This window comes from Dendropsophus ebraccatus, chromosome 10, assembly GCF_027789765.1.
Source record: "Dendropsophus ebraccatus isolate aDenEbr1 chromosome 10, aDenEbr1.pat, whole genome shotgun sequence".
NCBI lineage: Eukaryota > Metazoa > Chordata > Amphibia > Anura > Hylidae > Dendropsophus > Dendropsophus ebraccatus.
Window position 1 is genome coordinate 105,007,009 of NC_091463.1, and position 13,904 is coordinate 105,020,912.

Genomic DNA, 13,904 nt, shown 5'->3' on the forward strand with positions numbered 1-13,904 from the left:
TAGTTTTTATTATATCAGCGGGTTTCTCGGTACCTGGACATGAAGAGCTTCATGATTTTCCAATCCTTCCACAATTGGGGCAAAGCGCTCCTTGTTGTTGATCTCGGCCGCTGTACTGATCGCTTCCAGAAGTTTCTCCAGTCTGATGAACAGAAAGGGAAAAGCAAAGGCAACGTTCATATAGATGATAAATCCAGAGAGGATCCTGGTGACTTCTAGAGAAGGTTCTGGGTCTTTAGGGGGATAGTGGGGTCTGCGATCGATCCATCAGGGTACTGGTGCCAAATAATAAGGTTTATAGAGGGTATACATCTGGTATATAAAATATCTATATAGAAGGTGTATAACAGGTGTATAGAGAGTATATAGAAGCCCTATAGCTGTACTATAGGGGACTACATGGAGGCAGCTTGTTTGGGGGTTGGGACTATATGAACACCCCACAGAGGAGGACACCCACTATATGGAGGCTGCACAGAGGGGGCCACCTACTATATGAAGGATGTACAGAGGGGGCCTCCTACTATATAAAGGCTGCATAGAGGGGGGCACCTACTACATAGGGACTGCACAGAGAGGGGTACCTACTATATGGGGTCCGCACAGAGGGGGGCACCTACTATATGGAGGCTGCACAGTGGGGCCTACTACTATATGGGCACTGCACAGAGGGGGGCACCTACTATATGGAGGAATGCACAGTAGGGCCTACTACTATATAGGGTACGCACAGAGGGGGACACCTTCTATATGGGGGATTGCACAGTGGGGTCTACAACTATATGGGGTCTGCACAGAGGGGGGCACCTACTATATAGAGGCTGCACAGAGGGGTCACTTACTATATGGGGCTTCACAGAGGGGGCCACTTACTATATGTAGGCTGCACAGAGGGGGCCACTTACTATATGTAGGCTGCACAGAGGGGGCCACTTACTATATGGAGGATGCATAGAGGGGGCTACCTACTATATGTAGGCTGCACAGAGGGGCCACTTACTATAAGGAGGATGCATAGAGGGGGCCACCTACTATATAAAGGCTGCACAGAGGGGGACACCTACTATATGGAGGATGCACAGAGGGGGGCACCTACTACATAGGGACTGCACAGAAGGGGGCACCTACTATATAGAGAAATGCACAGAGGAAGGCACCCACTATATGGGGTCCGCACAAAGGGGGCACCTACTATATGGGGTCCGTGCAGAGGGGGCACCTACTATATGGAGGAATGCACAGTGGGAACGACTACTATATGGGGACTGCACAGAGGGGGCACCTACTATATAAGGGAAAGCACAGAAGGGCCTACTACTATATGTAGGCTGCACAGAGGGGGTCACCTACTATATGGAAGAATGCACAGTGGGGCCTACTACTATATGAAGGCTGCACAGAGGGGGGCATCTACTATATGGGGGAATGCACAGAAGGCCCTACTAGTATATGGGGTCCGCACAGAGGGGGGCACCTAATATAAAATATATAGAAGGTGTATAAAAATAAATAGAAGGTATAAAGAAGGTGTATAAAAATAAATAGAAGGTATAAAGAAGGTGTATAAAAATAAATAGAAGGTATAAAGAAGGTGTATATAAATACACAGACGGTATAAAGAAGGTGTATTGCAGGTGTATAGAAGGTATATAGCAGGTGTATAGACGTATGCAGATGGTATATAGATGGTGCGCTACCATGTGTTTATCTTTGTGCACATTACATGGCGGCACAGACAACAAATACGAAAGCTGACATATAACCCAGAGCTGAAATCTGAATGAGCTGGAAGTGCTGCGCTGTATGACGTCACTCACATGTTATCCTCCCCAACAATGCAGATGGCGGACAGGATCTTCAGGATCTCCGTCATCATGTTGGCTTGTTTTGGGTCGATCGCTCGCGCCAGGAGAGTTAGACTTCTTTCTTCTCCCAGGATCCTTTGCAGGCCATACTGGTGGAGATAGAAAGATACCATTACTTAGTCTGTGCTTCCAGACTGCTGACACTGTTATATAGAGGTCACGAGACACATGGGACCTGTCATATATCTGTCTGTGCTTCCAGACTGCTGACACTGTTATATAGAGGTCAGGAGACACATGGGACCTGTCATATATCTCTCTGTGCTTCCAGACTGCTGACATTGTTATATAGAGGTCAGGAGACACATGGGACCTGTCATATATCTCTCTGTGCTTCCAGACTGCTGACACTGTTATATAGAGGTCAGGAGACACATGGGGCCCCTCATATCTCTCTGTGCTTCCAGACTGCTGACACTGTTATATAGAGGTCAGGATACACCTGATACCTGTCATATATCTGTCTGTGCTTCCAGACTGCTGACATTGTTATATAGAGGTCAGGAGACACATGGGACCCCTCATATATCTGTCTGTGCTTCCAGACTGCTGACACTGTTATATAGAGGTCAGGAGACACATGGGACCTGTCATATGTCTCTCTGTGCTTCCAGACTGCTGACATTGTTATATAGAGGTCAGGAGACACATGGGACCTGTCATATATCTGTCTGTGCTTCCAGACTGCTGACATTGTTATATAGAGGTCAGGAGACACATGGGACCTGTCACATATCTCTCTGTGCTTCCAGACTGCTAACATTGTTATATAGAGGTCAGGAGACACATGGGACCTGTCATATATCTGTCTGTGCTTCCAGACTGCTGACATTGTTATATAGAGGTCAGGAGACACATGGGACCCCTCATATATCTGTCTGTGCTTTCAGACTGCTGACACTGTTATATAGAGGTCAGGAGACACATGGAACCTGTCATATATCTATCTGTGCTTCCAGACTGCTGACACTGTTATATAGAGGTCAGGAGACACATGGGACCTGTCATATATCTATCTGTGCTTCCAGACTGATGACACTGTTATATAGAGGTCAGGAGACACATGGGGCCCCTCATATATCTCTCTGTGCTTCCAGACTGCTGACATTGTTATATAGAGGTCAGGAGACACATGGGACCTGTCACATATCTCTCTGTGCTTCCAGACTGCTAACATTGTTATATAGAGGTCAGGAGACACATGGGACCTGTCATATATCTGTCTGTGCTTCCAGACTGCTGACACTGTTATATAGAGGTCAGGAGACACATGGGACCTGTCATATATCTGTCTGTGCTTCCAGATGGGCTGGCCTGCTCCTCGCTCTGCGTCAGGTCTTCTTTAGGCTATGTTCACACTATGTATCTGTGCGGCTGTATTGCGGGCTGTAAATCATCGGCCGGATTTTTCCGGTTCATGCGTATGCTGGAAAGTATACGATATACGGCTGCACAGTGCACACTATGTATGAGCCTACGGCCCGATTGGAAACGGACCCGTAAAAAATGAACAAGACCATTGTTTGCGGCTGGAAATGTGCAAATTCACAGCCGTGGATCGACAGGCGGTCCGTACGGAGTACTTCAAAAATAGCCGGCAATGATGCCGAATGCCGATGCCTCTAATAGTTAATATATTAAATGAATAAAACACATTTTCTTTGTAATAAAGTCCCTTTCGTTGTTTAATAATTTAATTCTAACGAATCCATCATTGTGCAATTAAATATACTGTTAAAATAAATATATATATATATATATAAATAAATGTATATTTATATATATATTTATTTTTTGACAGTATAATTAATTGCACAATGATGGATTCGTTAGAATTAAATTATTGAACAACAAAACTGATTTTATTACAACGAAAATGTGTTTTATTAATTAAATATTAATTAGTACAAGAAGCTCCATAAGCCGTTAATTCATATTGCCGGTAATAGAGCTTTCTGTACTAATCATCACTTTACTTTAATTAAAACATCTAATGTTTTTCTAATTATGTTATCACAATAGCATTATTAGAAGAAACATTTAGAATTATATGTGCGCTCAGCTGATTGGCTGATCGGCTCAGCGCACATATAATGAGCCGGTCCGCAGTACAGTCACTTCATTGTGCTGCGGACCAGCGAAGAGACAACATCGGGGTGAGTATACAGATCTCCCCACCCCCTCCCCAGCACTGCACCCCTCCCAGCAAGGAAGGGGGGGTAAGTTAACCCCTTCCTTGCTGGGCTGGGTGCAGTCTGACATCAGTCTGGCCCCCAAGGGGTTAAGGGGGATGCAATGCATCCTCCCTTAACCCCTTGGGGGCCAGACTGTAAGCAGCGATCTGTAAAGATGCTGCATACTGTAAGGTGCACAACACCGCTCACAATGATGGGTGTTGTGCTCCTGTTTGTGTGTTTTTTGTGTGTTTCTCCCTTTTTGTTTTTCAGATATCGGTATCCTGTGGATAAAATGGTCAATGAGGGGTATGGGGGTGTTTTTATTTGAATTTTTATTTTTTTTTCCACTTGTGTCTTGTCTTTATTTCTTTACTTTATAGACTTAGTAGTGGAAGCCGTCTATTAGACGGAATCCATTACTAAGTTGGGGCCTAGTGTTAGCCGGTATAAAATGGCTAACACTAACCCCCCATTATTACCCCAGTACCCAATGCCACCAGGGGTACTGGGAAGAGCCGGGTGCCAGTGGTCCAGGAGCGTCAAAATTGGCGCTCCTGGACCGGGCAGCAGCAGGCTGGTAAGATTTAGGCTGGGGAGGGCCTAAACCAATGGCTCTTCCCACCCTGGTGTTACCAGGCTGCTGTCGTTTGGTTTTTAACCCGGCTGGTTATAAAAATAGGGGGGACCCTATGTGTTTTTTTTAATTATTTAAAAAAAAAACGCGTAGGGTCCCCCCTATTTTTATAACCAGCCGGGTTAAAAACCAAGCGACAGCAGCCTGGTAACACCAGGGTGGGAAGAGCCATTGGTTTAGGCCCTCCCCAGCCTAAATCTTACCAGCCTGCTGCCGCCCGGTCCAGGAGCGCCAATTTTGACGCTCCGGGACCACTGGCACCCGGCTCTTCCCAGTACCCCTGGTGGCATTGGGTACTGGGGTAATAATGGTGGGTTAGTGTTAGCCATTTTATACCGGCTAACACTAGGCCCCAACTTAGTAATGGATTCCGTCTAATAGACGGAATCCATTACTAAGTCTATAAAGTAAAGAAATAAAGACAAGACACAAGTTAAAAAAAATTTTTATTCAAATAAAAACACCCCCACACCCCTCATTGACCATTTTATAAAAAAAAAAAACATTAAAAAAACGCTGGTCATCGACGTAGTCCACGGAATCCGACGTAATCCCCAGGATACCGATATCTGAAAAACAAAAAGGGAGAAACACACAAAAAACACACAAACAGGAGCACAACACCCATCATTGTGAGCGGTGTTGTGCTCCTTACAGTATGCAGCATCTTTACAGATCGCTGCTTACAGTCTGGCCCCCAAGGGGTTAAGGGAGGATGTATTGCATCCCCCTTAACCCCTTGGGGGCCAGATTGACGTCAGACTGCACCCATCCCAGCAAGGAAGGGGTTAACTGACCCCCCCTTCCTTGCTGGGAGGGGTGCAGTGCTGGGGAGGGGGTGGGGAGAGCTCTATACTCACCCCGATGTGTCCTCTTCGCTGGTCCGCAGCACAATGAAGTCACTGTGCTGCGGACCCGCTAATTATATGTGCGCTCAGCCGATCAGCCAATCAGCTGAGCGCAGATATAATTCTAAATGTTTCTTCTAATAATGCTATTGTCATAACATAATTAGAAGAAACATTTGATGTTTTCATTAAAGTAAAGTGATGATTAGTACAGAAAGCTCTATTACCGGCAATATGAATTAACGGCTTATGGAGCTTCCTGTACTAATTAATATTTAATTAATAAAACACATTTTCGTTTAAATAAATTCAGTTTCGTTGGTCAATAATTTAATTCTAACGAATCCATCATTGTGCAATTAAATATACTGTCAAAAAATAAATATATATATAAATATACATTTATTTATATATCTATTTATTTTAACAGTATATTTAATTGCACAATGATGGAATCGTTTACATTTAATTATTGAACAACGAAAGGGACTTTATTACAAAGAAAATGTGTTTTATTATTTTAATAGATTAACCATGAGAGACATCGGCATTACTGCAGAGGATCGCAAACCCCGGTAATAGCAATTCATGTAAACTGTTTCCCTGCTTTCCCAGATGCATCCAGAGGTGTTTCCATCACTTTCTAAAGATTTTATTTGTTATTTTTAGTTGAACCAGATTTCCAAGTAAATGACCGTATGTTTTAAGCCGCATGTCTATTTTTTCCCACGGCCGGAGTTTCAGCCGCACATTTCCAGCCGCATAAAAAATACAGCCGCACACATACATAGTGTGAACCTAGCCTAAAGATGTACCACTGCGTTTTTGCAGTCTAACGTATCCATTTTTAAATTGTTACTTTTAACACAGACAAAAGTGTTGTCAACCACATTGCACGCTAAAAGCAACCTTTTTCATTCTTCTTTTTCATAATGGAAGTCAATCCATTAAAGAGACTGCAGGACCGCAGTGTGAACACGGCCCAAGAGACTAAGAGAAATCCTGCAGTTCCTTATTTAAAAAAACTGTATCATTTATTTATTAATGTTGGCTGACTCCGGTTTATCCCAATTGGCCCATCCCCTTCTATAGAGAGAAAATGGTAAAGTCTCCCCATGCGGAGAAGAGCGCCCCCTACTTACTATCCCACCACCTACCTTATTGTTCATGAAGGCTTTCAGGCACTGGATGAGTTTGTGCTGATTTTTCTTGTCAATATTTTCCTGCCTTGGGTAGAAAAAAAAATGAAATAAGGTGTAGAATGAATTGTGATCGACTGAAGATGGTGAGGAGGAGGAGGATGAAGGATACACTGAGGATGGTGAGGAGGAAGATGAAGGATATACTGAGGATGGTGAGGAGGAGGATGAAGGATACACTGAGGATGGTGAGGAGGAAGATGAAGGATACACTGAGGATGGTAAGGAGGAGGATGAAAGATTTACTGAGGATGGTGAGGAGGAGGATGAAGGATACACTGAGGATGGTGAGGAGGAAGATGAAGGATACACTGATGATTGGGAGGAGGAGGAGGATGAAGGATACACTGAGGATGGTGAGGAGGAGGGGGATGAAGGATACACTGAGGATGGTGAGGAGGAGGGGGATGAAGGATACACTGAGGATGGTGAGGAGGAGGAGGATGAAGGATACACTGAGGATGGTGAGGAGGAGGAGGATGAAGGATACACTGATGATGGTGAGAAGGAGGATGAAGGATACACTGAGGATGGTGAGGAGGAGGAGGATGAAGGATACACTGAGGATGGTGTGGAGGAGGAGGATGAAGGATACACTGATGATGGTGAGGAGGAGGATGAAAGATATACTGAGGATGGTGAGGAGGAGGATGAAGGATACACTGAGGATGGTGAGGAGGAAGATGAAGGATACACTGATGATTGTGAGGAGGAGGATGAAAGATTTACTGAGGATGGTGAGGAGGAGGATGAAGGATACACTGAGGATGGTGAGGAGGAGGATGAAGGATACACTGAGGATGGTGAGGAGGAGGGGGATGAAGGATACACTGAGGATGGTGAGGAGGAGGAGGATGAAGGATACACTGAGGATGGTGAGGAGGAGGATGAAGGATACGCTGAGGATGATCAGGAGGAGGATGAAGGATACACTGAGGATGGTGAGGAGGAGGATGAAGGATACACTGAGGATGGTAGGGAGGAGGATGAAGGATACACTGAGGATGGTGAGGAGGAAGATGAAGGATACACTGATGATGGTGAGGAGGAGGATGAAGGATACACTGAGGATGGTGAGGAGGAGGATGAAGGATACACTGAGGATGGTGAGGAGGAGGATGAAGGATACACTGATGATGGTGAGGAGGAGGAGGATAAAGGATGCACTGATGATAGTGAGGAGGAGGAGGAGGAGGATGAAGGATACACTGATGATAGTGAGGAGGAGGATGAAGGATACACTGAGGATGGTGAGGAGGAGGATGAAGGATACACTGAGGATGGTGAGGAGGAGGATGAAAGATATACTGAGGATGGTGAGGAGGAGGATGAAGGATACACTGAGGATGGTGAGGAGGAGGATGAAGGATACACTGAGGATGGTGAGGAGGAGGATGAAAGATATACTGAGGATGGTGAGGAGGAGGATGAAGGATACACTGAGGATGGTGAGGAGGAGGATGAAGGATACACTGAGGATGGTGAGGAGGAGGATGAAGGATACACTGAGGATGGTGAGGAGGAGGATGAAGGATACGCTGAGGATGATCAGGAGGAGGATGAAGGATACACTGAGGATGGTGAGGAGGAGGAGGATGAAGGATACACTGAGGATGGTAAGGAGGAGGATGAAGGATACACTGAGGATGGTGAGGAGGAAGATGAAGGATACACTGATGATGGTGAGGAGGAGGATGAAGGATACACTGAGGATGGTGAGGAGGAGGATGAAGGATACACTGAGGATGGTGAGGAGGAGGATGAAGGATACACTGATGATGGTGAGGAGGAGGAGGATAAAGGATGCACTGATGATAGTGAGGAGGAGGAGGATGAAGGATACACTGATGATAGTGAGGAGGAGGATGAAGGATACACTGAGGATGGTGAGGAGGAGGATGAAGGATACACTGAGAATGGTGAGGAGGAGGATGAAGGACACACTGAGGATGGTGAGGAGGATGAAGGATACACTGAGGATGGTGAGGAGGAGGAGGAGGAGGATGAAGGATACACTGGGGTTGGTGAGGAGGAGGATAAGGGCTACAGTGAGGATGGTGAGGAGGAGGATGAAGGATACAGTGAGGATGGTGAGGAGGAGGAGGATGAAGGATACAGTGAGGATGGTGAGGAGGAGGATGAAGGATACACTGATGATGGTGAGGAGGAGGAGGAGGATGAAGGATACACTGATGATGATGGTGAGGAGGAGGAGGATGAAGGATACACTGAGGATGGTGAGGAGGAGGATGAAGGATACACTGAGGATGGTGAGGAGGAGGATGAAGGATACTTACTGTTTCTTATCCAGCAGCTTCTCCAGGACATCCAGCAGGAGGCCGAGGCCTTCATGGCCAAAGTTATTCACCCAACTATGAAAGACAGAAAGGAATTGTGTTACTTGGCGGGAAACGTTCCGGATTTATCTTTCTATATTTGTGGTTTCAGGACGTGACGTATATTAAACCATCAAATAAAATTGGTAAAAATATTCTCAAATAATTCACTTAAAGGGTCGTACACCCATAACACTTCATCCAGAATCCTCATCAACGTCCGGAGATTCCCCTCTGAGCAGATGTGCGCACTGTGGACAATGGTGATGGCGGGATCGGTGCGGCCGGTGCACCATGGAAAACCCTTCTCATTTTTCAGTATTTCCATTTCTGCAAAATCTGACTGGTGTTTTCTGTGCTGTAATATATTCCAGTGTGATGTCACAGGAATAGATATATACCTGGTGTGATGTCACAGAAAGAGATATATACCCAGTGTGATGTCACAGGAAGAGATATATACCTGGTGTGATGTCACAAGAAGAGGTATATACCCAGTGTGATAACACAGGAATAGATATATACCTGGTGTGATGTCACAAAAAGAGGTATATACCCAGTGTGATGTCACAAGAAGAGGTATATACCCAGTGTGATAACACAGGAATAGATATATACCTGGTGTGATGTCACAAAAAGAGGTATATACCCAGTGTGATGTCACAAGAAGAGATATATACCCAGTGTGATGTCACAGGAATAGATATATACCTGGTGTGATGTCACAGGAAGAGATATATACCCAGTGTGATGTCAGAGGAATAGATATATACCTGGTGTGATGTCACAGGAAGAGATATATACCCAGTATGATGTCACAGGAAGAGATATATACCTGGTGTGATGTCACAGGAAGAGGTATATACTTAGTGTGATGTCACAGGAAGAGATATATACCTGGTGTGATGTCACAGGAAGAGGTATATACCCAGTGTGATGTCACAAGAAGAGGTATATACCCAGTGTGATGTCACAGAAGAGGTATATACCCAGTGTGATGTCACAGAAGAGGTATATACCCAGTGTGATGTCACAGAAGAGGTATATACCCAGTGTGATGTCACAGAAGGGGTATATACCCAGTGTGATGTCACAAGAAGAGGTATATACCCAGTGTGATGTCACAGGAAGAGGTATATACCCAGTGTGATGTCACAGGAGGAGGTATATACCTGGTGTGATGTCACAGGAAGAGGTATATAACTAGGGGTCATTCATAGAAACAAATGATTGGACTGATAGCTGTAACTAATGATTATTTGTCCAATAAGGACTTTAAATAGAGAAAAGAGGAGAGAACCCCAACACTAAAGGGGAAGAGGAGAAAAAGAGAGGCAGGAAGAGACCCGGGAGAGGAATAGTCCATAGGAGTAATGGAATGGGGGAGGCCGAGATATAAGGTGCAGCGACAAACACGAATAACATCTCAGGTGAGAGAGGAGGAGAGACGGATGACACATGTACCCCAGCACAAATAGAGGAGAACGAGGACAAATCACTTCTGACAACTTCTCTGGCAAAACTTTTACAACCTGCTGGATGTGTTACAGAACATGAGTAATGACATGCAGCGCCATACACACCGCACACACACCGCTCCAAACACTGACAACTACCGCAAGTGTGAGCCAACTCCGCAGATTGTAACACTACAAAAGGCGATTTACCCTTTACATCCCGAATCCAGAAAATAGTAACTATTATTTATAGAGGAGGAAATATCAGATCTACTATGTTCATTACCCCCCTATATCCAGGAATATAACTACTATAATACTGCTCCTATATACAGGAATATAACTACTATAATACTGCTCCTATATACAGGAATATAACTACTATAATACTGCCCCCTATATACAGGAATATACCTACTATAATACTGCTCCTATATACAGGAATATAACTACTATAATACTGCTCCCTATATACAGGAATATAACTACTATAATACTGCTCCCTATATACAGGAATATACTACTATAATACTGCTCCTATATACAGGAATATACTACTATAATACTGCTCCTATATACAGGAATATACTACTATAATACTGCCTCCTATATACAGGAATATACCTACTATAATACTGCCCCTATATACAGGAATATACTACTATAATACTGCTCCTATATACAGGAATATAACTACTATAATACTGCCCCTATATACAGGGATATACTACTATAATACTGCTCCTATATACAGGAATATACTACTATAATACTGCTCCTATATACAGGAATATAACTACTATAATACTGCCCCTATATACAGGAATATACTACTATAATACTGCTCCTATATACAGGAATATAACTACTATAATACTGCCCCTATATACAGGGATATACTACTATAATACTGCTCCTATATACAGGAATATACTACTATAATACTGCTCCTATATACAGGAATATAACTACTATAATACTGCTCCTATATCCAGGAATATAACTACTATAATACTGCTCCTATATACAGGAATATAACTACTATAATACTGCTCCTATATACAGGAATATAACTACTATAATACTGCCCCCTATATACAGGAATATACCTACTATAATACTGCTCCTATATACAGGAATATAACTACTATAATACTGCTCCCTATATACAGGAATATAACTACTATAATACTGCTCCCTATATACAGGAATATACTACTATAATACTGCTCCTATATACAGGGATATAACTACTATAATACTGCCCCATATATACAGGAATATAACTACTATAATACTGCTCCTATATCCAGGAATATAACTACTATAATACTGCTCCTATATACAGGAATATAACTACTATAATACTGCTCCTATATACAGGGATATAACTACTATAATACAGCTCCTATATACAGGAATATACTACTATAATACTGCTCCTATATACAGGGATATACTACTATAATACTGCTCCTATATACAGGGATATACTACTATAATACTGCTCCTATATACAGAGATATACTACTATAATACTGCCCCCTATATACAGGAATATACTACTATAATACTGCTCCTATATACAGGAATATAACTACTATAATACTGCTCCTATATACAGGTATATACTACTATAATACTGCTCCTATATACAGGGATATACTACTATAATACTACTCCTATATACAGGAATATACCTACTATAATACTGCTCCTATATACAGGGATATAACTACTATAATACTACCCCCTATATACAGGAATATACTGCTATAATACTGCTCCTATATACAGGAATATAACTACTATAATACTGCTCCTATATACAGGAATATACTACTATAATACTACCCCCTATATACAGGAATATACTACTATAATACTGCTCCTATATACAGGGATATAACTACTATAATACTGCTCCTATATACAGGAATATAACTACTATAATACTGCTCCTATATACAGGGATATAACTACTATAATACTGCTCCTATATACAGGAATATACTACTATAATACTGCTCCTATATACAGGAATATACTACTATAATACTGCTCCTATATACAGGAATATACTACTATAATACTGCTCCTATATACAGGAATATAACTACTATAATACTGCTCCTATATACAGGAATATAACTACTATAATACTGCTCCTATATACAGGAATATAACTACTATAATACTGCTCCTATATACAGGGATATAACTACTATAATACTGCTCCTATATACAGGAATATAACTACTATAATACTGCTCCTATATACAGGAATATACTACTATAATACTACCCCCTATATACAGGAATATACTACTATAATACTGCTCCTATATACAGGGATATAACTACTATAATACTGCTCCTATATACAGGAATATAACTACTATAATACTGCTCCTATATACAGGAATATAACTACTATAATACTGCTCCTATATACAGGAATATAACTACTATAATACTGCTCCTATATACAGGAATATAACTACTATAATACTGCTCCTATATACAGGAATATAACTACTATAATACTGCTCCTATATACAGGAATATAACTACTATAATACTGCTCCTATATACAGGAATATACTAGTATAATACTGCTCCTATATACAGGAATATAACTACTATAATACTGCTCCTATATACAGGGATATACTACTATAATACTGCTCCTATATACAGGGCTATACTACTATAATACTGCCCCCTATATACAGGAATATACTACTATAATACTGCCCCCTATATACAGGGATATAACTACTATAATACTGCTCCTATATACAGGAATATAACTACTATAATACTGCTCCTATATACAGGGATATAACTACTATAATACTGCTCCTATATACAGGAATATAACTACTATAATACTGCTCCTATATACAGGAATATAACTACTATAATACTGCTCCTATATACAGGAATATACTAGTATAATACTGCTCACTATATACAGGAATATACTACTATAATACTGCTCCTATATACAGGAATATACTACTATAATACTGCTCCTATATACAGGAATATAACTGCTATAATACTGCTCCCTATATACAGGGATATAACTACTATAATACTGCTCCTATATACAGGAATATAACTACTATAATACTGCCCCCTATATACAGGAATATACTACTATAATACAGCCCCCTATATACAGGAATATAACTACTATAATACTGCTCCTATATACAGGGATATAGCTATTATATATACATGTATATATACGGTACAGATATACACATATACAGCTATACGCAGGGCTGTATACTATTAGGTGAGATTGCGGATCCTGCATTGTAATATAATTAAAGTTTATGAGACTGATAAAGTTTAGTAATCGGCCGTTGCTGGCGGC

At 41.9% G+C, this 13,904-nt stretch overlaps 1 protein-coding gene across 5 annotated transcripts in view; it reads right to left on the reverse strand.

The window, feature by feature from the left end:
• The window catches only part of DIAPH2 (diaphanous related formin 2), a 984,664-nt gene that overhangs the window by 760,596 nt on the left and 210,164 nt on the right, over positions 1-13,904 (reverse strand). For all 5 annotated transcript variants that reach the window (XM_069985741.1, XM_069985740.1, XM_069985739.1 and 2 more), the window contains 4 exons: positions 9,021-9,095; positions 6,682-6,751; positions 1,818-1,954; positions 34-142 (listed from right to left, as the gene is read on the reverse strand). In XM_069985741.1, the coding sequence (XP_069841842.1) occupies positions 34-142; positions 1,818-1,954; positions 6,682-6,751; positions 9,021-9,095 (391 nt within the window). The remainder of the gene's footprint in view (positions 1-33; positions 143-1,817; positions 1,955-6,681; positions 6,752-9,020; positions 9,096-13,904) is intronic.